A 27,088-nucleotide genomic window follows, 5' to 3' on the forward strand; every position below is an offset into this window, starting at 1 on the left:
CTCTTGTCTCTACCTTACCCCATCTCCCCCCCTCCCCCTCCCTTCTTGTATTACCCGCACTCTCACCCCTCACCTCGCTCTGCACGCAGTCACACACACCCACACCCACACCCACACGTTCGAAAAGCTTCCACCTTTCGCTTTGCCTCTCTTGCTTGGAGTGTCTACAATTCGCTCTTGTCTTTGTTGGTTGTATCTGCTTGTCTATCTCTCTCGTCACTATCACTGTTGTGTGCTCCCACTCTTCTCTCCTTTAGTGCCCCACCGAGCCTAGAGGTGCGTCTGTAACTTGTGGATCTCTTCCCCCTCCTTGTTCTTAGCAGACCTACTGGGACACGTGCAAGGCGCACTGCAAAAGTGAAGCGCTCAGCGCACGTACATACACAAAGCTTCGTCACTGGAGAGGGAGGGAAGCAGCGAACCGTAGTGTGTCTTCTCGAGTGAGATCAGCGCGAGCAGGCTGTTAGGCGAGAGAGCAGTTGATTCACCCACCTACCCAGGCAGCACAAGAGAAACGAACACACACACACACACACACACACACGACATTCGCTTTTGCGCTTCTTTCCCTCGGCCTTTTAAACATTTTTTTGCTCGCTCGAGCGAATGAGCCGCGCGTCTTCGGTGCAGCGACGACCACATTCGTCGGCGCCGGGTGAGGTGAGTAGTGCCGGTGCACCCGTACGCTCAAATGCGCGTTATGAGCCAGCTCGCCGTAGGGCGTCCGCATACTCGTCCTGGGCGGCATATTTCCCGACGCAAGCGAGTTTGTTTCGCGACTCGTACGGCTTTTCTTTGGCCTGCACTGCAGTGTCGAGAGGGCGCCACTATCCGCCGTCGCACGGAGGGCTTCATGCCAACGCGAGCGGCGGAGGCCGAGGCGTCGGCTCGCACCACCACGATGTAACACGTAGCCCCGGTGTCGGGCGGCCGCCTCCGCCTCCACGACGTGCAGTCACGGCAGGAGCACCCGCGGTACGATCTCCCGCGGGGAATGGCAGCGGCGCCGCGGACGCGATTGCGTTTCAGTACTACTCACAGCAGCGCCAGAGGCGAGGGCATCTGCGTTCTGCGTCTTCCCTCCACGAGTTTGAGACGACTGCCACGCCAGTGCACTGGCAGCCATTTACGTCGAGCGGCGGTGGCCTCTCCGCACCTGCAAGACCGGCTGGTGGGAGCGCTGGAGCTTCGTCTCCCCTGCTGGTCTCTCACTTTCCCAGCTGCCCCCCTCTGCACATTTGTGACGAGGACCTCCGAGCTCGCCTGTATCATCACCCCTCAGCGCTGCCGTCACCTACCGAGCACAAGAACGCCATTCGTGACACGTCGACCTCGCTGGCTTCTCTCACACCATCAATGGAGGGGGGCAGCTGGCCTGTGCAGCTCTCTCTTTCTCAGTACCAGCAATACGAGGGGCTGGTGCGGCTGCTGGCACAGCTCCCGGCAGCACAGGCGCACCGCGTCCTCCTCGCCGCGATCCACCAGTACGAGGCACAGCGCTTGCTCCAGTACTACGGTGGCCTGCATGCGCTGTCTGAGGCTGAGGGAGCCCCGTGCACTGAACCCCGAAGCGCAGCAGCATCATCGCTGGCGTCGCCCTCCGGAAAGATGCCATCGGGAAGGCGGCAAGACGACGGCCGTTCCGCTCTCTTTGAGGCACTGCAAACTCGTCTCCATGACATGCAACGCGCCGACTTGGCTGCACAGGCGCTCTCGCCTTTCACTGTGGCAGCCAGACACCGGCAGAGGCGTGGCGGCAGCGGAACTGGTGGACCGGCGAGTGAGCAGTTGCATGTCAACCACTTTATCACGGCCAGCCCGCCCACAGTTCCTCCCACCACAGCGGCGCGGCGCCCGCAGCTGGCACGTCACCATACACCACAAGACAGCCCAAGAAGGCAGCGTTCTGCAGCAAGCGAGCAGTGCTCCGGCTCCGGCGCTGCCTGCGCACCGCGCCAGCTCCGCAGTCGCGTTCTAGCGAGTCGCGTTGCCAAGCCGCGCACCCGCAGGGCCGAGCAGGAGGGGCGTAGGAATCGCAGTGGCGCTGTGCCTTGTGATGCGCCGGGCTCACCGCAGTGCCACTCTACACCGGCGCCACAGCAAGACTTCATGCAGACGATTAAGCCCCCGCATCGCCATGGGTTGGCTGGAGCATTGCAGATGGCTTCCTGGGCCGCTGCGGAGGCATTACCTGCTGCTCATGACCACGATTCCCGTGAGCGCGGTGCTACATCACCAGCTACACAGAGAGTAGCAGTTGCAGGGTTGGTTAAGGCAGCGGGAGAGGAGGACCCACACAGGCCCGTATTGACGGAGGAGCGCAGCGACGGCATGTTGTCACCACCTGCGCTCGCTTTCACGACGACGAGCATTACCGTCAAGGCGGAGCTCAACGCCAACATTGATTGGCCCCTCACTGCAGGCGCCACTCTCTCTCCTGGGGCTGCCGCCGCAAGGCGCGTATACTGGGAGCAACAGCAGAGAGAAATGCAGCAGCAGCAGCGTCCTTCATCTCGCTCAAGAGTGAGCGGAGAGGGGGATGGGGGCGAGGTGGCGGAGGGGTCGGAGCTCTTGTCGGACATTGCGCGTCGTTCGCATGTCACACATGACGAGAGCGACGCGGTCTGCCGTTATCCGGGAAGCAGCCCAATAGATCGCTATGGGACCATCTCTGGCAAGCCCGGCGCGCTCTCGCCAGGCAGCATCTCCCTCGAAGACTCGGTGCAACGAAGCGAGGTGCTGCCTCTTGCCTGTGTGCCTGCCGTCACCCCCGGCGCTCCAGGGCCGCAGCTGGGCGGCACCGCTGTGCCCGGTGCGGCCCCCTCACCCCTGCCGGGCATTCCAGCTGTCCCAGAGCCCCCGCCGCCACAGATCCCTGGCGTGCTTCTGCCCCCGCGAGTGACGACGGTGATGACGCCACTGCTAGAGAGGGCCAACTGCGCGCCGGCGGCGATGGTGGACTCAGCAGGCGCGTCAGCAGTCTTCATAACAGACTTCAATGGCGCATCGATACCAACGCTGTTGTCTCCCAAGACGAGGTTACCCGATCGTGAGAGGGACGACAGCGTCGGTACCCCTGCTCAGCCATCATCCAACGGCGGCGCATTCTTGGCGAAAGTTGACCACGCTAGTGCGGCGGTGGATGTCTCCTCGGGGCTGTACGGGCAGAGTCGATACGACGAGAGTAGCAGCGGTGCTGGCCACGCCACACTACCATTGCAAAGTAAACTGCCGGAGGGGCCCGATGCGCAGCACCTTCTCTCATCTCCGCCTGAGGGTGAAGAGGACGCCATCACTGCTTCCTCCATCAGCTCAGAGCCTCTCTCGCAAGAACAAGCTGCAGATGACAACTACGATGGCGTGACAGGGCTGGCGGCTCACACTGCCAGTAGGCCAGCAGCTGCAGAGTCCCAAACGATCAACGAATCGGCCGACGAGTTCAAGCTTCCCTGGGAGATTTAGCTTCTCACCCATCTCCAGCACATCCCTGCCATCGTCGTCGGCGCTGTTTTATTAGCACTTCTCACCCTTTTGCAATCATGCCGCCATCAGAGAGCAGCGGTGCCCGTGTTCTCAGAACCCACTGACTTACCACTAACGCTTCCTTGATAGTATTTGGAGACGCAGCTCGCAGCGGACGACTCGGCGCATTCGTGGCCATCGCTCTCCCACCTCTAGACCCTCGTGCCTTTTCCTTGAGCACTACCTGGCTGAGCAGCAGTACGATGCCATCGCTCTCACCACACCTTTTTTCCTATCATCGACACTCACACAGCCACCGAACACGTTGTAGGATGCTGCAGAGCGGAGCGCAAAACCTGCACTTCCACCTTGGCAGGCTCACCTGCACCGCCGCCCCGGCCATTTGCTTCGATCTCCCAATCTCCTTCCACCTACACACAAAGCGAGGACACCAACATGAGCCGACGGCATCTCCCCTCCCCCAAATGAGTCCGAGCTCGCCTAAAAGCTCCTCGCATGGGCAGGGGCGGTTAAGGACGGTTACGCACAGCTTCATGTACTCTCTTTCTCTCTCTCCAGAAAGGTAAGGGTAACAGCGGCAGGGCAAGGAAAGGGATGTGGTTGATTTCCTCTTGCCTTAATAGCCTCATCTCGACCCCCACCTAACCTACTGTGAGCACGCGTTCGAGAAGTCTAAAGCTAAACGGCTTCTCTGGCTGCCGTGCCAGCGTTGCTGCTGCTGGCGGCGCCGTTGTGTTGCACCCTCCTTTCCTCCTCTCCGCACCCTGGCGTAACCCTCGGCCTTTCCGCACCCCTGCGCTCTGCCGTGACTGCTGTCTTGGTGATGTGCCGCAGTGGATACCTATCATAGGCCACACACGTTTGCGTCCCCTCACACAACTATGCAACCACATCTCACAACTGCAATAAATTTTATCACAACCACCGATGTTGCTCTTACTACACGGCTTCTTCCGCTACGTGCAGGGGTGCACTGTGGTGGACAGGATACTGGCTGATCCCGGTGGCGCCTGATCGTGCTTATGCTCGTGCCTGTGCTGCTGCTTGTTGGCGGCGCGCAGGCGTGGAGCAAGAGGAACGCTGAGCTTCCCGCGCGAGTTCGCGGGCGTGCACGAGAGCGTGCTGCGACCGCTGTGGACTGGGTTCAGCTGCTGCACGTGGGATTGTGTGACGTGCGACGCGAACGTCGGTGTGCACGTGTGATGCGGAGGGGCCGTGGGCTCGTGAGCCAGGTGCCGAAAGTGGACGACGACGGTGCGCTGTCTCGTGATGTGTCGATCAACCTGCCAGACAACCTTGGCATTCACAGTGGCTTCGAGAGCGACTGGATGCGGCTGGAGAGCTCGCGTGTGATGAGCCTGAGCTAGCCATCGCTGCGCGGCGAAATCTTAAACAGCTGGCGCAAGATGCCAAGCCTGGAAGGTGGTATGCACCCACCAGACCGCGATGTCGCGCAACCTGTTGCAGTGAAAGGACATGGCGGATCTGCGTGCGGTGGAGCTGCCGTACAACGATTTCCAGGGGTCTCTACCTAAGGAGTGGTCCTTACTGCGCGTGCTGCAGTCGGTGAGCCTCGCAGGCAGCGCGTTCTGCGGCTGCGTTCTGTTGAACTGGAGGGGTCATTCAGCGCTTGCGAAGAATGTGGCGGTTCTGGCTGCAGGGAGTACGACGACGTGCTCGCTCATCAACTGCTTGAGTCGTGAGTCTCTTCTGAGGGCTCCGAGCACAACGCCTGTGGCACCGCCGGTGACCGCTGCGCCCGCGCCGTCGGACAGGGATACTGCGATGTCTATGTTCCTGTCTGGACTAGCGGTGTTGATGTCTCTGCTGCGCGTATTTTGTCGATGGACGTGTGGAGCAACACTGGGCTTGCAGGCGACTTTGTGGACAGCTGGGCTACACTGAAGCGCCTGTGGTCGCTGTAGATAGGGCGGTCATTTGTGCCCTGCTACGTGTTCAGTTCGTGGAGCGGGATGGTGAACATGAAGATGGTGGACCTGAGCGGCAATCGATTCTGCAGGTGCGTGCCGTCGTCGTGGGCGGGCAGTGCCTCTCTGCAGGCTGCCGCGTCGGGCGTGAACGTCAGCGACGTGTATGCGGCCGAGCCAGTGCAGTGGTGCGCGCCGCATGTGCTAGGAGGGGGCCGCGTAACTCACTACTTCTGCACTTGCGTTTGAGTCTTGTGAAGGCCTCCCGCTGCCCTTCTGCACCGTAGCGTTTGCCCGCATAGGCTTCTGCAAGCAAAGGGCGCTGCGGCGTGACGCCTTCTGTGAGGAGAAGGGCAGCGAGTCATGGCGAAGCGAAGGCCGCGCCCATGCGGCGTACTTTCAAAGCATCTTCGCAAGAGTGCGTGTCGGTGCGCGAGCACGAGGCATGAATGAAGCGGGTCCACGAGTGCGTGATTGTTGGGTGGCTGTTGCGCCGCGGCTTCTTGATTCCTTCATTCCATTCCATTCTTCCTATCTCCCGCTCCCCCCTGCGCCCGCTGGTGACCTCCGTCGTGGTCGTACCGCCTCCCCCCTCTGTGTCTTTGTGCTCTTGGTGTCTTTGCTCCTCTGCCGTAGGTCGGCGTGTGTATGTGTGCGCTTTCGCTGTCTTTCGCTTCGCTTCCTCCGAACTTTCACGTGGGCTTCATTCGTACTTTGCTCGCTGCTCTCGAGTTGGATGTGTAAACTTTCCCCCTCTTTCATCCCGCCTCACACATCCCTCTACAGTCAGTCTCACAGTGCGCGATAGAGGGCGAGGGGTGGGGAGTGGAGAGGGGTCCCGTACCGCAGGCGGCCCAGTCATGCATAACTTCACCTCTCTGCATGTAGGCAAACACCCACCCACACCCACACCCATTCGCCGGCACACTGACGCAGACAGGTGCACATTGTACACACGCTTCGAGGGGCTCACCAGAGGTGCTGGCTGTGCCGCTTTCCTTTGCAGTTTGTTGAATCCTGTCATGTACGATTGTGTACGTGTCTGGTGTGTATGCGTTGAGCTGGAGTTGGTTTGGATGGTTCGCGCGCTCATGTAGAAGCCTGTCATCCGGCATGCTGCTAGTATGTGTGCTCATATTTCCTTCTTCCCCGTTTCCTTCACCCCGCCCTGCTATGTGTGTGCGTGTGTGTGTGTGTGTGTGTGCGTGTGTGTATGTGCGGGCGGACGCCAAGCAGTCTCCCCCCTCCCCCATCCCGGCCGATGCTAGACCACTTCTGGGGGTGACAGGGTCTGGTGCCCACGACGTGGGGAAGGCCAGTGCGATGCATCGCCACTGATGCCGGCGGGTCAGGCTGTGGTGCGTGCCTGCGGCTGCTTCGCAGCAGGCGATGGGCCTGGAAAGAGGCCCGCTGTCGAGTGGCGTGTGGCTCATGCTCCATGGCAGCGAGTGGCGACGTCGATAGGACGACAAGAAATGTCCGCCACCTTTTCACGCCTCTCCGGCTCTGGCCGTTGCTGCTTACGGGCCATCGCTCCGAGGAAGAGGGGAGGAGGCAGAAGGCGCGAAGGCGACCGCGCGAAGCTCGACGACAGTGCGCGTGTGTGTGTTATATTGGAGGAGACGCTCCGCTTTTTTCTTCCTCTGGCTTCCCTTCATCACCGCTGTATACACGCGTACTTATCTGTGTGTCTACCTCGGTGGTTGTTAGGGGTATGTGCGTGCGGGGTGGGGGGGTAGCCTGATACGGGATGGACGTGGCGGCCTTTCGGGGTTTGGGCCTGCGGGTCCATTTACACTGCCCCTGGTGTCAACACGCGTACATCCGTATCGTGTAGATGATCCCTCTGTTCTCCAGGTCACTAGGGCATACATCCGCATGCGCACTGACACAGTTCCCATAGCTTTCTCAAGTGCGTTGTTTTCCTTGAGCGAGTGCCTCTTTCCCCACTGTCGCGAGCCTCGCAGGCACTCGTGCATCCACACAGGCGAGGAAATCGCCTTGTAGCATCGCCATACTGCTTCCCTGCTGCTCCTCCCCCTCCCTTCTTCTTGGAGTGGGCTACATGCACGCATAAGAGCTGAGAGAGAGGAGAGGCAACGTGGAAGGGTTGGAGGGAGTAGATGTACACCTCTGTATGCGTGATGGTTTTCCTGCTGTTTCTTTCCCCCTCCTTCTCGCTGTGTCGTTGTCGATTCAGTTGTTTCTTTTCCCTCAGCCACTCTCTCTGCTCCCTCCATTTGCCCTTTCCCCCTCCCGCCTCTGTGGTGGTGCCGAGTGCGGTAATCGAAGTGTTTCTCAACGTTGTGTGATCGTGCCTCTTGTGCTCCCCATCTCGTCCTTGCATGGCGTTTTTCTTTTGGCTTCCCCCCCTCCCCTATTTTTTCCCACGCCGAGTCTCCGATCTTCGCATGTCGCGGTCTTACTGGATGTATTCGTTCGACCATTGCTGCAGCTGTAGGACGTGCGGCAGTCCCATGGCGAAGCGGAAAGGGTGTGTGGTCGGGGGAGTGGATCGAGGAGGGAGAGGGTCAGTAGCGCGATGCTATGCCCAGCTGACGCTTACACCAAGACGGCGAGAGAGATCCTCTGCCAAAGGGCACCGGCGTGCCTGAGAGAGTCCTCGATGACTTCCGGTGTTTAGTAAAGAGAGCCAACGAAAGGAGTAAGAGGATCGGCGAGCATCAGATGCGCCCTGTGTAGGCGTGTTGTTGTCGAGCAGCCCGCCCTTTTCTGCCTGTTCGACAAGGGCTGCACCGTATGCGCCTCACTTCACACTCTACTTTTTATGACGATGACGACACTGGCAGACTTGCTGCCGCCGTTTCCTTCGTGATATTTCATCTGCCGCCTTCTCCGCCTACTCCCTCCCCTTTCTCTTTTCTACGCTTGCGCCCCCCTCTGACCTTCTGCCGCCCTCCCTCGCCTTTTTGGCAGCTCTTTGAATTTCCCTTCTCACTCTCCACGCACCCACGCCCACACGCGCAGTGGAGAAAAGACGACGGGCACACGCGAATAATAAAACACAACACCGAGGGCCAAGGTCCACAGTGAGCACCACAATGGACTGGGATCGACCTAGTGGAAAGCGGCGGCGCACAGATGAGGAGGAAGCGTGTGAGGCGTTGGGTGGGCTGCTACGACAGACAGCGTCCCGCGCGATGGAGCGGGTGCGCTTGCAGCGACAACAACGCGGCTGGGAGAGCCAACTGACCGCCCTCTCCTCTTCTGCCGCCGCGGCGGTGGCGCGGAGTGTGAAGCCGATGGACGTGCTTGTCATTCGGTTCTGCATGCACTACTTGGATTGCAGCACGGTGGCCGCGCCGAATCAGTTCGTGCGACTTGCTCAGGAGGTTGTGACGTCCAGTATCGAGCGGTTACTGGTGCCGCAGCTCTTCAGCCGCGATGGCAGCTCTCTTCCGGCTCTGTGCGAGAGTCTCGTCACAGAGCACACCGCCGAGGACATTCAGGTGACGGTGAAGGAAGTGTCTGAGTTTGTTGAAGCCCGCTGTGCCCTTGGTGCATGGATCGCCGACGCGACGGCCACTCGCGGGGATGTTAGTGAGGACGACAATGACGACGCGGACAACTACACTGGTGACTACTACGATCATTCACGCTTGTGTGACCACGGTGATGGATACTCTCCCCTCGCCAACGAAGAGGGCGAGGGCTATGAGGACGGCGATGGCGGCAGGCCTCCCAACCCACAGCAGGATGGCGAGGGCTTTGCGCTGGCCGCCACGTTGTATCAGGCTTGCGAGTTCTGGGTTCGAGTGCAGGCTTTTCTCAACTCCTTGTCACTGCACAGTGCCCGCCTGCACGTCTTTGCTATGCCGCCACGGTACGAGCGAGAGCTGCTTCTTCTTCTGTATGCTGCGACTCGCGGCGGCGGTGGCGATGACGAGGCGTCGACTGAGACGGTGGCACCTGGCGGCGGTTCAGCATCGCGGAAGGGCAAAAGCCGTGGCGACGCGCCCTCCTCGCCGGCTAGCACAACGGTAGAGAAGGTCGAAAGTAAAGACAGCATCAAACCGGAGCCGATGTGGGACGGTGACGAGGATGTGGTGGCACAGGTAGTCGGTGTCGGCGGCACAGACAACGAGAGTACGGAGCAGACGGAGGCGTTGACAGGCCTGCGTCAGCCACAGCAGCTGTACAAGGCATCTGCCCTGCTTGCTGACGTGTTGGCGCTCTCTCGCTGCCCTGAAGTCCCCACGACGACGTCGTCGTTACCCATCGGTGCTACTTCAGCTCCAGCTTTGGTGTCGTCACCGTCGTCAGCAGCGGCGCCGCGGATCAGCGCTGAGGCCATGCAGCACCTACGGGGGCTCAACTCGAACTTTTACAAGATGGTGTATGCGCGGCTCGGCGTGATGGTGGCACGTGATCGCCTCTACCGCTTCGATCAGGTTTCCGCCATCACGCCACCCGAGCTCACCGTGCAGCAGCGTAACCTTCAGGAGCAGCTGATCCAGCAGGAGCAGCAGCAGCGATACAAGGCAGACTTGATGTCCGCCGCCCTGGGTATTCCTGGGCAGCCGGAGGCTGGGTTGCCAGCTGCCTACGTGCCGGACGATGCGTACTACGAGAAGCTTCTGCATCAGCAGCACGACACGATCGATGAGGACGAGGAGGTGTACAAGGGTGAGGTGATGGACTACTACCTCTCTCACCCCAACCGCCCCAGCGCCGCGACGGGGTCGTCGTCGAACTACTCGCGCTCCCGCTCACACCACGGCGGCTCCTCTGCACGCGGTGGCGAGGCGGAGGCGCTGATGAAGCCGCATCGCTTCTGCAAAGTCAAGACGGGCTTCACGTGGACGCAGTACAACCGCACCCACTACGACAGTCGCACTAACCCACCACCGCGGACAGAGATGTGGTACGAGTTCACCCTCTTCTACCCAGCCCTTGCGAACACGAAGCGTGACATGCGGCACATCTTCCGCATCGAGGACACCCCCGATGGGCCCAACGACCAGTACTGCCTCCTCGTCTTCAGTGTGGGCCCGCCGTACGCTGATGTGGCGTACCGCATTCGCAAGAAGCAGTGGGACCCCCGCCGCGGCGGGGTGCGCATTAGCTTTGACCAGTACGGCAGGTACAAGCTCTTCTTTCGCTTCACGAACAGCAACTACCGACGCTGATGGCCCTCGGGCAGCAGCGCGAAATGATAAGACTGACAAGAACGGCGCGCACAGGCAGCAGTTGTGTCTTTGTGTGTGTGTGTGTGTGTGGACCCCATCGGTTCGTGCGCCTTTTCTTTTGACCCCTCCCCCTTACTGCGCGGTAGTGATGAGCGGAGGAGGGGAGGGGGCCGGAAGAAAAGGCCAAAGACGCAGGCACGCGAATGCGCACCCAGAGAGGTGTGGGCAGCGATGAAGACAAAACCTAAAGAACCGAGGCCAGCTGGCACGCGCGCATGCACAGCTGTGTGTCCTTGTGTCTCTCTGAGGGTTTGTGCGCGCACGCCATCGGTATCGAGCGCCATGTCTCGATAGTGTGCGCTACTGCTTTTTCCGTGCTGCGTCTTGAGCGCGGGCGGGAGAGGGGAAAGCGAGTCTGTGTGTGTGTGTGTGTATGTGTGAGGGGGGGTGGCGGTGGTAGCTGGTGACCAGGTCGCGGTCGCTACAAGCCGTTCACCAGCTCTGACCGCACGCATGTTGTTCTTCTGCATTCTTCTTGTGACTCGCCCACTCTGTGACCTGCCAACCCCTCCCCCCAGCATCTTGTCCCTTCCATTTCTCTCTGTCAGTGCGTGTGTGCGTCGAGCCCATGAACACGCAGCTGCCGCCCATCGGCAAGGATACAGTGGAATCGAGGAGGCGAAGTAGGGAAAAGAACATATTTCAACACAACGACTTAGAGGATAGTCTTGCGCAACAGTCTCTTCTTCCCCCCTTCCCCATACACAATCCGCTGTTCTCTCTATTCATCTGTCATGGTAGTTTGTGGCGGGTAGTAGCTTGCCCATCATTTCTGGCGATTGATGTAGCCGAGTATCTTCCCTCTCTTCCACGTGCTTCTCTCTCTCCCGCATTTTCCTTCGCTTCTGTGGGCCAAGTACAATTCAGAAAGGGGCTCCTACTCAGGAATCTCACAGGACTCGTCCACCAACGCGCCAACATATATACACACGCACATACATACGCCAACAACAGCGCTTCGCTAGCAATGCTCCGTTTCACTGTCCCCGCCTTGGTGGTTTTCCAGAACGCGTATGCGCCGCGCGTGCTGAACAAGATGACGCCTGACCGCATGGAGCTGACGATGATCATCCTGAAGGAGCGCAAGAAGAGGGTGCGCTACCTTGGCAGCCAATTCCACGGCTTCGCTGATCGTGTGCACTTGTTTAACGCACGGGGCGGTGTGCGTCGTGGTACCCGCTACATCATCGAGACGCACCACAGCCGCGTGGAGTTCCGGCACCCCGCGCGCAACAATAAAAAGGTCGATGTTCGTGCCGTCAAAATAGCAGGCGCGCAGTACGACTCCATCGGCAACTTCACCCGCATGACGTGGGACAACTCCCTCTGCACGACGAACCTCCTGAGTGACCCTAACTTCAAGCGCCACTTTAAAAGTATGCCCAAGGACGAGGCCATCGCAATGCTGGAGGAGTGGGGCGTACGGTACGTCTTGCTAGACGAGATTCGAAAGCCGTCGTTGATGGACTGCAAGTATCACAAGCACCACCTGTACGCCGACAAATTTTGGTGGTCGCCATACCCAGAGATCAACCACATGCGCGGTGACGCCGAGTATAAGTGGAAGGGAGACGAGCTGATCGCATACAGCGACTACAACGCGCACGTGCAGCATCCCGGCAATTTCGGTGGTAGTAGTAGCAGCAGTGGCAGAAGCGGTAGTGGCGCCACTACTCCCAAATCGGCGGCGGCAGCGTCAGGCTCGAAGAAGGGTGTGTCGGCAAGCCCGTGGTTTAGGTGCACCGTTGTGGTGAAAAAGCCGCAGGCAGGCGGCGTCAAGGCCAACTCCACCACAGGTAAGATCGTGACTGTAGAGGCGCCCAAGTAGGACAGTACGTGTGTGCTTCGGCTCCAGGACCCCCCCCTCCCAAAGGGTCCACACTTTGAGATTGCCTGTGCGTGCTGCTTGCTTTTCTGTATTCGGTGATCTTGTGTGGCTGCGCACCGCGCCTTTCGTTCAAAGCCCCTCTTTTCCTGTGGTTCTCTTTTCTCTCTTACTCCTTCTGTAAGTGCCTATGAGAGTGGACGCGTGTGTGTGCTCGTGTGTGTGTGTGTGTAAGCGGATCCTCGGTGCTCAGCGCACATCCACCGAGCCCCGTTCACACACCCACACACCCACACACACACACGCGTCCACTCTCATAGGCACGCCGTCTTTGGCAAAGGATGGATACGCTCTGCTTACTTGTTGGCCACGTGGGGTGGGGTGCGCAGATGTGCACATCGTTTTTTTTTTGTATTCGAAAAAAAACATGTTTTTCTTCCCTGAAGGCGTGGCGAGGGGAAAAACGAGGGCGGCGTGGTGCCTGTCCTCTGCACCTCAACCACGTGCATGTCAAGAGGAGGATCGAGCACGAAGAAAGTTACCACACGAGCAGCAAGCGGCAATTGTGGCTGCGATTGAGAGCACTCACATGAACGCCTGTGGGTGTGCGAAGGCGACATTGCAGGCGCAGGTCAAGGAGGGCAAGAGCAGACCTGTGCGTGAGAGGTGAGGGTGGCGGCGATGGTGGGAGGGGGGGACTGGCAAAGCAGGAATGACCCTGAAGTAGCGTGAGAGAGTGTGTGAAGTGCTTGAGTAGAGTGAGGAAAGTGGAGAGGAGTGAGAGCGGGAACGAAGGGCAGTAGGCTGATGCACGGTGAGTGGTACGTGTGGTGATGGGCGTATCATGGCGGGGTGGGGTGGGGGGAGGAGGAGGAGGGCGGAGTGAGAAGACTCAAATCATGCGGCCTCGCCTGATCAGAGCCCCCCTTTTCCTTCCTTCCTTCCACATCTGTTTCACCCCATGTGCTTAGCGCCTTCGCCTTACCCACATCTCCTTCATCTTTTATTCGCCTTCTCCACTTTGATATATTTTTGAACCACATACGCTCTGGTACTTCGTCTGTCTTCCTCTTAGGCACTGCGCGTCCCCGGACTTCCCTCTTACACGTCCACTCCACCCTGGCAACGGTGCACAGTCCCCCCTTCCCATTCTTCCTTCCCCCCCCTCTGTGGTACCCCTCGTATGGGGCACGTCTCCCGCATCGCTTTCACTCTCTCTTCTCACGCCCCCCTCCTTTTCTCGCTGTCCCCCCCTCCCTGCAGTCGAGCTGTCTGTCTGAGAGGTGTGTCAGGCACAGTGAGCGCCGCACCTCTCCTCGCCTTTGGGTGAAACGAAGCGAAAAACAAAACGGAAAGTCGGCGTGAAGACGCAGCGAGGCCGAGGAGAGAGCCACCGCCACCTTCACCGTTCTACCCCCTACACATTCCCATTCATTCATACACCCCCGCTGGCAAGACGGAGAGGTAGGAAAGGCGCGTGTGCTCACCAAAAGGGGCGCGTCTCGACTTAGCAACTGACTGCTGACCTCATATCGCGCTTCCCATCCCACACGGTCACCCTTCATCTTCCAATACCGGCGCCTTTTCCCCCTCTCTCCCGTGCTCTTCTCTTGGGTGTGTGAGCGGACGGTGGTCGGATGGTGGTTGGGCGTTTCTTTTCCCACTTTTACTTATCTTCCCTTAGCAGGAACATCCGCTCTGCATCATGGCGTTCCGCGGCAGCAGCGCGCGACTCGCGGCCACGCCAGGGGTCGGCATCGCGCCAGAGACGACGCCGGTCAAGTACGTGCCGGAGATGCTAAACATTCAAAACGCCAAATGGTGGAACGGCCGCCACAAGCCCGTCTACCGTTCAGTCTACAACGAGAAATCGTGGCTGCAAAAGGCAAGGTGGGGTGCCTTCATCAAGGGGAGTCGCCCTGTCATGCGCCAGCGCTACTCCGCAGCGGCGCTGAAGGAGGCGCTCGAAATGGTGCCGGAGGGGTTCGAGACGTGCGACGTGCCGCGTCCACCGCAGCGCATCCGGGCACAGTCGGAAGGGGTGGTAGGGCGGTGGTACACGAACTACTGGACTCTGCACTCTGTCCGCTATCAGTGTCAACTCGCGGAGGTCGAATGGCCGTTTGGCGAGCGGCAGCGGCCGCGCACGAACTATGATGAGCCGTACATGTATACCGACTTTGAGGAGACGAAGGCCATTCGCGACTACCGCAGCCGCTGGATCAACGTCAACCGCTCCCTCGTCGGCATGTCGAAGCGAATGAAGGAGGCGGAGGAGGAGTCACGCTACCTGCACTTCAAGAAGGTGCAGGACACCTTCTGGTCAAATAGGAAGGTTCTCGTGAACCGCATCAAGTCGATGCACAACCAGGGGACGCTGCAGTCGGCCAAGGACCTGCCCCTTAAGTCAATCAACATCAAGGCGTTTCTGGCAGAGTAATCCAGAGGGCTTTCGCGTGCGTCTTTCATGCCGTTCTTTTTCTGCTCGCATTCGCCCGCCTCCGCTGCGCAGCTCGTTATCGCTGTTCTTCATCCCACTCCTCGTTCTCTGTTTATCCACTCGTGCCTCTTGGCTGCGAGGAACACAGCTGGGAGAGGTCAAGGGGCTCTGTGTGTTGGTCGCTAATGATGGCGACACAGGAGAGGGAGCGCAGTAGATGACGATGATCACTGCTGCCAGAAGAGGAAGTGCACATGTGCTGTGGCAAGGCAAGACGAAGGGGGAGGGGAAGGGGCCCAAGGACCGAGGCATCGAACCCGAGCGATGCCGCATCTGGAGGCGCACCGCCGCAAGCGTATATATTTTTCCTCCCCTTCCTTTTCTGTCCTTGGTTGTGGTTGCCATGGTGTTGTGGTGGCTGTGGCGGCGGGCAGCCACGGATGTCGGTGATGACTTGGCATTGTTGTTTGCGATGCACCAACCCCAACGTCGGTGACGGCGCAAGCGGGATGGCACCGGGGGAAGTCGCACAAAGCGGGCGAGTCGATCGCCCACGCTTGCTGTGGGTGAGCGGAGGCAAAAGGGAAGGGAGGAGGGAGCGCAAGACACATCCTGCCCCTTTCTTCTGGTATCATAAATTGTTCCTTCCCACCACAAGAGCACAGGAAGTGTGCAGCTGCTCCCCCCTCGTTGTGTGCAGCGTAGAGAATGGGAAGTGAGGAGGAAGTGGGTGGTGGGAGGGGCAGGGCATTGTCTGTATGATTGCTCGCATGAGATATACATGCATCTTCTCTCGGCACTATGTAGTGATCCCTGTTTCTCTGCCCTCGCATAACTGTGGCACCAACGCTCACTGAATGTGAACTGTGCACACCCTCCTTGCACCAACCACCACCGGACCTCTTCCTTGCCACCCCGCCCTGGTCCATCCCAAGCGTCGCGAACTATGCCACACGAGTGGCCACCGCTACCTGAGTCATACTGAGCACAGATTGCTATTTCCCTTCTCTCTACTCGCCTCTCTCACCTTCGTCGTCCCTTCTTAATCTTTCATGTTGTTTTCCTTGCGCCAAGTTCGCCGCTACACCGTCCTGCTCGGCATACGTTCCCCTCCTCCCCCCCCCCCCCCCCACACACACACACCCACAGACACACCCACACAGCATCAAACAACCCTAAAGCGCGATTGTCTCAACACGATAGCCGGTGTTGTGCCGATCCCTTCTCCTCAACTCCGTCCCCCTCTTTCCTCCTCGTCACTCTATTTCTTGCAGCATCCCTTCCACCGGATGGCTGCGTACGCCTGTGTTTCTCTCGTTCTCAATACCCATCGAAGAGGAACGGCGTCGTCCGTAGCATAACTTATCCTCACCCAAAAAAAAACCCTCTCTCTTCTGCGACTCATTAGGCGCAGCTCTCTGGCCAGTGAGCGCTACTGTGCTCCTGGGTTGTACCTCTTACCAGCACTCACATAACGAAGCAGAACGGATGGAGTGTTGCTTGTGCGCGCGTTCATGGTGTTTGTCTTGACACAAACCTCTTCGATTGCTTCATTGCCTCTCCTTCTCCGCTTTCAGTGTAGCACTGTGCGTGGCGTGGGTGTGCTGATGTGAGGGCTCCTCTTGGTATATTCGCTTGATGTTTCGCTCTTGTGGACTTCTCTGTTCTTCTCTTGTGCGTTGATGAAGTTGTGCGTGCGCCATCATCTTTCTCGTCATCTCCGTTTTGCTTTATCCGCCTCTCTCTCTCCCACTCCCTCTTTCTCTCTCTCTTACACACCCACACACACACTCCATCCTCTCTCCTCAGCTTGCGTGACGTTGTGTCTTGCGTCGCCTCACTCTTCTATTTCCTGTGCGTCTTGTATAGCACAGCCACACCATACCGGACCACGGCGCATCACTGTTGCGCTGCTGAGCTGCTGCACGCCTCTTCCCTCGCTTTTGTGCGCGCACGCGCGCGTGCCGCCTCACTTCCCCCATCTTGCCTCACCACTGCCCACACGTTGTGGCTGCAAACTTCAAGCGCACCCGCTTCCTCCCCTTCTCGCTTCTGCTAACCAGTGCGTCATCTTCTCCGCGTTCCTCAGTGTTAAGCAATCTGTGCCTCCCTGTCTGCCTCCGGGTATCCTGTGAACTCGACTTCCCCTCAGCGAGATTACACAACGGACCATAGCATGATTCGTGGTGCTTCGCTGATCCTGCGGGCGGCCCCGGCCCCCATGCATAATCGCCAGGTTCCATCTCTGCCCGGTAACGCGTCGCTCAGGGATCACGACCCTGAGGTGCACCAGCTCATTCACAAGGAGATGCGTCGGCAGATAGAAGGGCTAGAGCTGATAGCGTCGGAGAACTTTACTTCCCGCGCGGTGCTCGACTGCCTCGGGTCTATCCTAACGAACAAGTACGCCGAGGGTCTTCCTGGAAACCGCTACTACGGCGGCACGGAGGTCGTGGATGAGGTCGAGAACCTGTGCAGGCGGCGTGCACTTGCAGCGTTCGATCTGAATGCAACCATCTGGGGCGTCAACGTGCAGCTGTACAGTGGCTCACCTGCCAACCTGGCCGTCTACACTGCACTGCTGCGTCCGCATGACCGCTTGATGGGCCTCGACCTGGCGGCAGGCGGCCACCTCACCCACGGCTTCCAGACCGCAAGGAAGCGCATCTCGGCCTCCTCAATTTTCTTCGAGAGCCTCCCGTACTCCATCACGCCGGAGGGCCTCATCGACTACGATCAGCTAGCGTACCTGGCGAATGTGTACAAGCCACGACTCATCATTGCCGGCGGCTCCGCCTACCCGCGCGACTGGGACTACAAGCGCTACCGTGAAATCTGTGACAGCGTAGGGGCCTACTTCATGGTGGACATGTCCCACTTTTCCGGCCTGGTCGCCGCCCGGGAGCACAACAACCCGTTCGAGTATGCCGATGTCGTGACCACCACCACCCACAAGACGCTACGCGGGCCTCGGTCTGGCATGATCTTCTTCAAGAGGGAGATAAAGCAGAACAAGGCCAGCGTGAACGTGGAGGAGGCCATCAACAACGCCGTCTTCCCTGCGCTGCAGGGCGGCCCACACATCCACCAGATTGCCGGTGTGGCTACGCAGCTGAAGGAAGTCGCGTCTCCGGAGTGGCGTGCCTACGCAAAGCAGGTGAAGGCGAACGCCAAGACCCTTGCTGCTGCCCTGACAGAGAGTGGAGAGGCACTCGTCAGCGGAGGCACCGACAATCATCTTCTCCTCTGGAACCTCAACTCGCATGGCATCACCGGCTCCAAGGTGGAGAAGCTGCTCGACATGGCCCACATCACGGCCAACAAGAACACTATCGTTGGCGACAAGAGCGCACAGGCACCGTACGGCATACGCCTTGGCACGCCAGCCCTCACCACGCGCGGCTTCCAGGAGAAGGACTTCAAGCAGGTTGCCCAGTTCCTTATTCGCTCGGTGCACCTCTCCAAGGAGGTGCAGAAGTCCGCTGGTTCCATGAAGCTTGCTGATTTTGTGAAGGCTGCCGAGACCTCGAAGGCGTTGCAAGAGATGGCGGAGGAGGTGAAGGCGTATGCGCGTCAGTATCCGTACCCCGGTCTGGAGAGCGCCTATCCTATCCAGTAGCGCACCTCGAGTACTGAGGCGGGAGTGGGAGGAGATTGCAGTAAGAAAGCTGCGGGTGTGAGCATGAGCGAGAGAGGAGGAGATGAATGTGTGCGCTGCGTGGCAGAAGGTTTGCGTGGCTTTGCGTCTCTTCTGCCTGTGGTAGTGGTGGTGATGGGTGCGCGGGTGAGTACGGCTAAAGACTTGTATTCGAACCGATGCACACAGTGCAGAGTTCAGCTACGGGGACTCAAGCGCACAGCGATCGACAGGGGCGACAATGCAGGGAGAGCGAGGGGAGGGAGGAGGGTGTCCGCAAACGTGTGGCGTCTTGGACGGGAGTTTCGTGCCCTCACCCCTTTTCCACCAAACGGCCTTGCGATGACCTCCTCCATCGCTCCCCCCTCAATGCCTCGTTTTTTTGAAGTTTCCCTGTGCGTCGTCGTGCGTGTGCGGGTCTGCACCTCGGTGCTGCGGAGATTGGGAGGTGAAGCACGAACGTGCCTGTTGAAGAGCTCGTGTTCACCCCCTTCTCCTTCCTTACCCCTTTCCCGCACCGTCTCTTCCCCTCTCGTTCGTTCAACCGAGCACGACAGCGTTGTGGCTGTTTTAGTCTTTGTCTTTGGCACCGCAGTGGGGTACTGCCGGCTTCACTTCCACCGCACCGACCCTCGTGTGTTACCTCTCCCCCCCACCCCACAGGCAATTTCACCTGAATGACCACACGCGAAGTGCTGCGAGAGAAGAAGGGAGGAAATCTCTTCAGCGCATGATAAAGTCACACAGCGTGAAGGCGAAAACTGCAAAGAGGCGAATCCGTAACGCCATCAGCGACTCCCCTCCTCCAATAAGCAACGTACCGATCCGTGCCATTGCTAGCGAGGGCCTCCGAGCGGCAAGGCGACCCAAGACAACCGCTTTGGCGTGTGCGTGTGTGTGTGCGCGCGCGCTTGCATCGGTGAGTGAGCACAAACTCAAGCGTACGCCCACCCACATCCCCCCTCTCTCTGCTTTTCACATTGGCTCTCTCTCTCTATGCGAGTGCGTGCCAGCTTGTACTTCTCTCATCAAATACACGGGTAAAGCAGCGACGGGAAAAGTACACGGCGATAACAAACTATAGGCATAAGGCGTGGGTGTGCCACCCACACTAACACCCTTTCTCACTACTTCTCCTTGTCTCTGCCGGCGTGTGGGCGTCGCTGTCCCCCTTCGCCTCGAACCTCGGTGGACCTTCCTTCGCCTCGCACTTCCTCCCCCACTTTTCACTGCCGCTGCGCCTTTCCCCACTTTTCACTGCCGTCTTGATGCTCTTTTCCTCTTCTCCCTTTTCCCTTCGTTCGTCTCCTTCAAGATGCGCTTCTTTTCCTCCAAGCAGAAGGTCTACACGACCGACACGGCCCCCGTTAACACCTCGGAGGATGTCGGGGTGGAGGGAAAGCGATACCCAACCCACGCGCTGGGCCGGCTCATCGTCAAATACCCCGTCCTGCTACTGCTGACCCTCACACTGCCGTTTGTTTTCTTTGTGATCGGGTGCGTGAGAATTCAGTCAGACCTGTCCTACTCGCTGGATGACTACCAGATCCGCTCCACTGTTGCCGTACGGCGGGACGCGTTGAAGGTGAACGGCGTGCTTGATGCCTGGACGCTCTCCCTCTCCGGTGCGTCCTGGCTGTCAGATAGCATTGACGTATCCCACCCACGGTCTTTAATGCAGGACACGGTGGAGCTGCGCGCCATTATCAACCTTCAAGACCTCATGACGTACGCAGCGGAGGTGAACTGGTCACCCGAAACACGTGATGCCTACGCCAACATGCTGCACCCAAACATCTTCAGCACCTATCGTGCAGCGGAGGAGCACGTCACGCGGCTGGACGGGTATGAGGGAGTGTGCTTCACAAACGACCTGCGCAATGCCCAAGTCAACAGCATCTACCCCACATGCACGCCTGTCTCGAGCGTGACGCAGTATGTCTATCCATCTTGGACCGGGCTGGAGTGGTTTATGAACGGCAGCGGGACTGTCTACCAACTGGACTACATGCAGCGCCTCTTCGCGAATCCGAGCCACAGGTGGTTCTTCGATAGCAACTTCTCGACTCTGAATCAGAAGGCACTGCAGCTGCGCTCGCAGTACACGTTTGCGGCGTCGCGGTGGGAGTCGAAGGCTGCGTACCGGGAGCGAATGGGGAAGTTCTTGCCTGGTGCAATGAACTTCATTAACACCGGACAGGCTGCTGCGCTGCCGTTCGTGGACTTCTACCTTGGCGGCGGATCGTCGCAGGAGATCCTGCTGGAGATTGCTGGGAAGCAGGAGGGGTACAAGGTGGGCGTTGCTGCGGTGATCTGCTTCTTGCTGAGCTGGTGGCACTGCGGGGCGTTTATTCTCGGTCTGTACACGATTGCCGAGGTCATGTTTGCGTACATGGCTGCCGTTGGCATCTACACGCTGATCTACGGGGCGCTGCCGCTGACGACGTACTCTGGAATCATCTGGGCGATGACGTTCTGCATGCACGGGACGCTGAGCTTCTACGACATGTTTGTGTTCAGCGGTATCATGGCGACGAAGGGGCGACGGAACAACCTGAGCTTGGCGCAGCGGCTGTGCTTCACGATGCAGCGCGTCTCTGTTGGCGTGTGGATCGCGGACGTGCTTGCGCTGGTTATTTTCGCCCTCAACACGACGTCGCTGTTCAGCTCTGTGAAGCAGTTCAGCATATTCATGATGATCGCGCTGCTGTGGAACATGTACTGCATTGCGCTGCCCACACCTGCATTGATTGTTGTGCACCACTTGTACTTCTCGAACAAGCGGCGCAACCTGCAGAGGCAGAACGACGTGGTAACCGAGACACTGCTTGGGTGTCGGCGGTCTGGGCATCTTGTGCGTGTGCTGAGGGCTGTGCAGGACAACATTGCCGATGACGAGCGTGCGTACAGGATGAACGAGGACCTGTTTCACAAGCGTATCTACAAGAACGGCGGGGTCAGCAGGATTCGATACGGTGGTCCGCTGGACTTTGTGCGACAACAGGTGCGTGAGGGACGCGACACGATCCTTGCTGCGCGGCGCGACGTCACTGGCGCTCTGCACAAGGTGAGGAAGACGAAGGACCAGGTTGTGAACGGCATCGACATGAATGGCGGCATGGTGCTGCCTTCATTCGAGCTACAGGATTTTCTGCAGATCGGGGATTCGAACCCGCTTGAGGAGGAGGTTGGTGTGGGCGCCGACCGACTGCCGCTGTTCAACAACGCGCGCATGGTGTTTCCATCGGACCTGGTCCACATCCCCGCAGTGTATGTGGAGCGCAGTGCAGCGTGCTGGAGTGGCATGTGTGATGCGCTGGGGCTAGATTCGCACAACAGCTGCGGAGAGGTCATCCCGCCGCGCGTGCGCGACCTGAAGCGGGAAAGCATCAGTGCTGTTGAGGCGAACGCGTTTGCCGATCGGTGGCGCGAGGTTGGCATGCGAATGGGCGTGGAGACGACCTCGAACAACCGCAACGCTGAGCTAGTGCCACTTGTGGTGCGAAGCGCGGTGCGCGCACAGGACCCGACAATGGTGGTGAACACATGTGCGAGGGTCAGTGGTGACACTACGAATGGCGGTGCTGCGGCTGGTGCTGGAACGGAGGCTTCGCCACGCGCGACTGGCGGGCCGTCCGGAATGGGTCTTAGGAAGCTGCGCTACCGGTGGGCGCACCGCACAGATTTGCGGCGTGCGCGGTGCTGCGGGGTGTTTGGGCGCGTCATGGGCGAGACGGCTGAGCAGCGGATGCGGCGTCTGATGGCGCGCAAGGTGAAGCGCGAGGGCTACTCTCTCTTTGAACGCTTCCTACTGCACTACTACCTGCCGGCAATCTATTGTGCGCGGTACGCACTGCTTGCGCTGCTGCTGGTGCTGTTCATTGTGGTGTGCGTGTTGGGTTCTCGCATTACTGCAGCCGGACTACCCAATACGCTCTTGGCGGATCAAGGCAACATTGCGAACACGTTCGCAGCGATGGGGGACACCTTTGGCCAGCGTGGCAGCTGCACGTTCTGTGGCCCGTACTACCGGTCGCCGCAGGACTACCGCCAGGCAACAGTCACAGACATCACCGCATGCTCGGCTGAGTATGATGTGCAGATGAACCTGTACGCAGATAGCTGCGGTGTGTGCAACGGGACGAGTGCGTGTGTGGACTGCGCTGGCACTGCACACGGTACAGCGACGCTGGATGACTGCGGCGGGTGCACTGTTGCTGAGTTGTCGGGTGCTGCGAAGTGCACATGCCCTGTGACGCGTGACTGCCAGTACTGCGAGTGGGCGCTGGACAAGGGCAACACTGGTGGCGGATCGTGCAGCATGACATGCAATGCGAGCACGTGCGGGAGCAACGGCGGGTGTGATCAATACAGCGGGACGTGCGTCTGCCATGCAGGCTTCACGGGAGCCACGTGCAGCGAGTGCGAGGCATGGCTGCTGCCGATTACGTGGAACTCGGCGTGCACGCTGGAGTGCAGCGCGTCGATGAATTCTGCGGCCTGCAGCTGCAATGTGAGCAGCGGGCGGTGCCAGACGTGTCCAGCGGGGACGCGCGGGTACGACTGCTCATGGCCGTCGGTGGACTGCGGTGTGCACGGGATGTTCAACCATGCGACGGCGGCGTGCACGTGCTCGAGCGGATGGACGGGGACGTACTGTAATGTGTCGACAGTGTGCAGCGGACGCGGCGTTCTGCTGTCTGCTGCGGACTCACCCACCGGGTCCGAAATGTGCGGCTGCGTGGGGCACTGGCGAGGTGGAACGTGTCAGCTGTGCGACTGCATGAACGGTGGAATGTGTAACTCGGTGACGGGGAAGTGCGAGTGCGTAGGCGCCTTTACGGGGCCGCGGTGCGAGACGTGTGCTGCGAACTGTACGCTGCGTGGCACGTGCCCTGACGTCTTGACGCCAAACTACGCGCTGTGGAATGTGCGCACCTGCATCGTTAATGCGTGCACTGAGTCTGATGTACAGTCGGAGTCCTTGTGCCCTGCCTGCGCACCGACACAGGTGGTGCCGGCTGGCGAGTGCAGCGCGGTGTCTCAGGAGTTGTGCATGGCTATGCCGGATTGTTGGTGGTATGTGCACGACAACGTTGTGCCGTACTGCGGCATAGCGCGGCAGCTGAGTGACTTCACGGCGCTCAGCTGCACGTGCCGGTACCCGAAGATCTGGTCCGGCCCGACATGTGGGTACTGTCCTGCGCCGCCTGGTGCGACATGCCTGGACGATGGAACAGTACTGGGGTGTAACAGGTTGGCATACACATCGCTGAGTTCCGTCGTGGGCATCGATGCATGCAACGTGTGCGGCGGCGATGGCCTGTGCCGTGGCTGCGATGGCGTTCCTGGAAGCGGCGCGACGTACGATGCGTGCGGGGTGTGCGGTGGCAACAACACGTGCAGTGGCGCGATGACGGCAGTGCCACTGTACGTGGACTACTTATTCGACCTCACGAAGGTGCCGCAGATCCTTAACAACGCGACGTGGTGCAAGGCGGTAGCGGTCATTGCTGCAAACATCCGACAATCCAACAGCACTGCCTCACAGACGAGGACCGTGTTGGAGGACTACCTCGCTGACAACGCGAACTATGAGCTGACATCTCTCCACGACTTTTACAACTATGCCAAGGGGAACGGTCGGCTGAGCGAGACAGTCTTCATGCTCAACTATAACGCGGAACCACTGCAGCTGCAGCAAATACTCTACCGCGTAGAGAGCACACTCGCCAACAGCCAGAGTTCACCTTTGCGGGTGGTGGCGGCGTACAACTGGATATCTCAGTATCTCATCACCCCCTTTCAACCCCTTGCTCAGACAAGTGGTGTCACTGTGTACTACACATCGACCCTGTTCCAGCCGGCAGTGGCGAGGGTTGGCGCACTGCAGAGCCTGTGGTTCGCGGTTGGCATCGGGCTGGCGGTGTCGTTTGTATTCCTGCTCGTGTACTACGTGAGCCTGACGACAGCGGTGGCGGCAACGATGGTGGCGGCGATTGTGTGCTTTGGGTCGCTGACGGTGTGCAAGGTCCTCGACTGGGAGGTGGACGCTGTACTGCAGGTGTGCATCAGCTGCACGGTGCCAATCGGTGTGGAGTACGTTGTGCACTTCTGCAGCGGGTACTTTGACTACCTGCAAACGACAACGTCGCACCTGTTTGCGCGCGGCGTGACGCGGCGGACTGCTGTGCAGGGCGCGCTACTGCGGTCTGCACCTGCTGTGTGCACGTCTGCTGTATGCGTGATCGCTGTGTCGATCATGTTTGGAGTGTCGAACCTTTTGCCATTGCGGCGCGCGGGGCAGGTGAGTGTCATACTGCATCTGCTGGTGCTGCTTGCCGGTATGCTCTTCACTGGTGCCGTTGCTGTACTGGGGCCGATGAAGGTGTTTCAGCACTGGACGATCTCCACTGCAATTTGCATTGTGTGTGCCGCGGTCGCTGCGCTTGCGGTGCTGATTATGTACAGCGTGAATGGGGTGCTCGGGCCACACGGCAACATGATCCTGACGCGCTGAGGTGCGCGATACGGTGGATGTAGGTCGCATGAAGTGGGCGACGGAGAAGAAAGAGGAGCAGCAGAGGCCCTCTAACACGACTCCCTTGTCCGGGGCCTTCTGCTCTCGCGAATTTTGGTTTAGCGCCGTCTTTGCGCTTCTGCCTCGTAGCGATGTTTAGTCCCTGCGCCTGTCGGCTGACCTACCCCCTCATGCCCCTCGTCAGTGTTTTCACGCGTTGTCGCACCGTCGTTCCTCTACAACCCCAACGGCGCGCGCAGCGGGGGGGGGGTGATTGTATTGTTGTGTGCGTGTGCATGTGCATTAGAAGTGTATCTGTCCATGCTTGCCGCCTTTAGCTCCGCTGTGTGATCCTCTGCTCATCTCCACTGCCTCCTACTTACTTTCTTCGGCAGGTCCTTTTCATTTTTACATCGGTTTCGCTTGTGTATGCTCTCTGATCGTGTGGCTAAGTATGTGTCTACTGCTGTGTACCGCTTCTCTCGCCGTCTCTCTCTCTTCTCCTATGTGTGTGTGTGTGCAGTTTTCTTTCCTCAGCATTTGACTTTTCGTGTTTCTCATTGACGCTCGTGCCCGTAAGAGTGCCCTTTTAGGGCATTCATGTTTGTGTAGCTGTCTTTGCATGTGCATATATATATATATATACACACACATCTCTGTAGCTAAATATATATTCCTTTCCTCTGCGGTCGTGTCAGCATGTGCCCCTCTCTGTGAGTACGTCAGAATAGGTGGGGGGCGTTTGTGTCTCCTCATCTCCACTGCCCTTTACCCTGCATCCTTTTCCTTTGACTTTTCACTTATCCCTCGCTCGAGAGACGTGTACGGCTTGCCATCACTACTATCCGTGCCATCTCCCCCCCCTTCCCTCCCCATCCGGTCGCTTTCCCTGCCTCCGAGCATTGCTTTTCCTCTCTCCAGCGGCCAGCAGTAGGCGCAGATCGGAAGAGGAGGACCAGGGGAGGACAGCGGGGGATTCGGTGGCGACCCTTGCATCGTCTCGTCAGGCACGCTGCTGTGCAGTGTGTCCTCGTGTGCGCTTTTCTTTGCCTTTTCCAACTTCTTGCCTTAATGAGAATTGCGGCAACTTCCTACATTGTTCTTCTTTACTCGCGTATTACATGTGCTCCTCGATGACGGACGGAGCGGGGAGGGGGGAGGGGCACCTCAGGGTGTGGCATCGCCGGGGTCCAGTGCCCCCTGCTCTGTGTGTGCGTGTGTGTATGTGCGGGCGGACGCCAAGCAGTCTCCCCCCTCCCCCATCCCGGCCGATGCTAGACCACTTCTGGGGGTGACAGGGTCTGGTGCCCACGACGTGGGGACGGCCAGTGCGATGCATCGCCACTGATGCCGGCGGGTCAGGCTGTGGCGCGTGCCTGCGGCTGCTTCGCAGCAGGCGATGGGCCTGGAAAGAGGCCCGCTGTCGAGTGGCGTGTGGCTCATGCTCCATGGCAGCGAGTGGCGACGTCGATAAGGAGCGATAGAGGCTCTCCCTTCTGCGCTGTGCTTTCCCCGTCTCGCAGAGGCGACTGCGCCGATACTCCCAAGGCGCACATCGCACTGGAGTGTGAAGGGCGGCACTGCGGGCTGCGCTTTTTCTGATGTGTGTCTCTTCCGCTGTTCTTCCGCGTTGTGCGTATGTCGCCTCGTCGTTCAGTGCAGAGAAGGACCAGAAAAGAAACGCGCAAAGAAATGTGTGTGGCACTGTAACGGCTCAACTGGCGTGTCTGTGCGCCAAGATGTACTTCACAAGTCGTCCACCAAGACGCACACCCACACCCTCACACTCACACTCACACTCACAGGCATACACGATTCAAAGCAGCTGTCGGTGCACCTCGACTTGCATTGCCAGCCGTTTGCCCCGAGAGCCGCAAACTCTTGTGCCGAGCGCGTGACCTCCTGTAAGCGAGCGTGCGCAGAATGGGCAAGGCTGCAAGCCGTCGACCCCGCAGGTGTCTCCAAGTGGCGCGTCTGTCTTATATGGGCGTGAAGAGGAGATCCGCCTGAAGGCGCGTATTTTTACCACGAGGTGTCCGGGTGGG

The 27,088-nt window shown here is 59.2% G+C and overlaps 6 protein-coding genes across 6 annotated transcripts, besides 2 other annotated features; all 6 read left to right on the forward strand.

The window, feature by feature from the left end:
• Positions 1 to 606: 606 nt before the first annotated feature.
• Positions 607 to 3,462, forward strand: LPMP_282460 (hypothetical protein; the record flags this gene model as incomplete). The annotated part of the gene is made up of 1 exon (XM_010702284.1): positions 607 to 3,462. One exon carries the CDS (start codon positions 607 to 609, stop codon positions 3,460 to 3,462), a length of 2,856 nt encoding a protein of 951 aa, XP_010700586.1.
• Positions 3,463 to 6,572: 3,110 nt separating this feature from the next.
• Positions 6,573 to 6,872: a repeat region.
• A 1,601-nt stretch (positions 6,873 to 8,473) lies between these two features.
• On the forward strand, positions 8,474 to 10,561 carry LPMP_282470 (hypothetical protein; the record flags this gene model as incomplete). Its single annotated transcript, XM_010702285.1, has 1 exon — positions 8,474 to 10,561. The coding sequence occupies one exon, from the start codon at positions 8,474 to 8,476 to the stop codon at positions 10,559 to 10,561; it is 2,088 nt and encodes a 695-aa protein (XP_010700587.1).
• Positions 10,562 to 11,588: 1,027 nt separating this feature from the next.
• LPMP_282480 (hypothetical protein) lies at positions 11,589 to 12,449 on the forward strand (the record flags this gene model as incomplete). The annotated part of the gene is made up of 1 exon (XM_010702286.1): positions 11,589 to 12,449. One exon carries the CDS (start codon positions 11,589 to 11,591, stop codon positions 12,447 to 12,449), a length of 861 nt encoding a protein of 286 aa, XP_010700588.1.
• A 1,702-nt stretch (positions 12,450 to 14,151) lies between these two features.
• Positions 14,152 to 14,886, forward strand: LPMP_282490 (hypothetical protein; the record flags this gene model as incomplete). The annotated part of the gene is made up of 1 exon (XM_010702287.1): positions 14,152 to 14,886. One exon carries the CDS (start codon positions 14,152 to 14,154, stop codon positions 14,884 to 14,886), a length of 735 nt encoding a protein of 244 aa, XP_010700589.1.
• A 2,176-nt stretch (positions 14,887 to 17,062) lies between these two features.
• On the forward strand, positions 17,063 to 18,505 carry SHMT-L (serine hydroxymethyltransferase (SHMT-L); the record flags this gene model as incomplete). Its single annotated transcript, XM_010702288.1, has 1 exon — positions 17,063 to 18,505. The coding sequence occupies one exon, from the start codon at positions 17,063 to 17,065 to the stop codon at positions 18,503 to 18,505; it is 1,443 nt and encodes a 480-aa protein (XP_010700590.1).
• Positions 18,506 to 19,838: 1,333 nt separating this feature from the next.
• Positions 19,839 to 25,043, forward strand: LPMP_282510 (subtilisin-like serine peptidase; the record flags this gene model as incomplete). The annotated part of the gene is made up of 1 exon (XM_010702289.1): positions 19,839 to 25,043. One exon carries the CDS (start codon positions 19,839 to 19,841, stop codon positions 25,041 to 25,043), a length of 5,205 nt encoding a protein of 1,734 aa, XP_010700591.1.
• A 1,154-nt stretch (positions 25,044 to 26,197) lies between these two features.
• Positions 26,198 to 26,517: a repeat region.
• The last annotated feature ends 571 nt before the right edge of the window (positions 26,518 to 27,088 follow it).

This window comes from Leishmania panamensis (assembly GCF_000755165.1).
Source record: "Leishmania panamensis strain MHOM/PA/94/PSC-1 chromosome 28 sequence".
In the NCBI taxonomy this organism is placed as follows: domain Eukaryota; phylum Euglenozoa; class Kinetoplastea; order Trypanosomatida; family Trypanosomatidae; genus Leishmania; species Leishmania panamensis.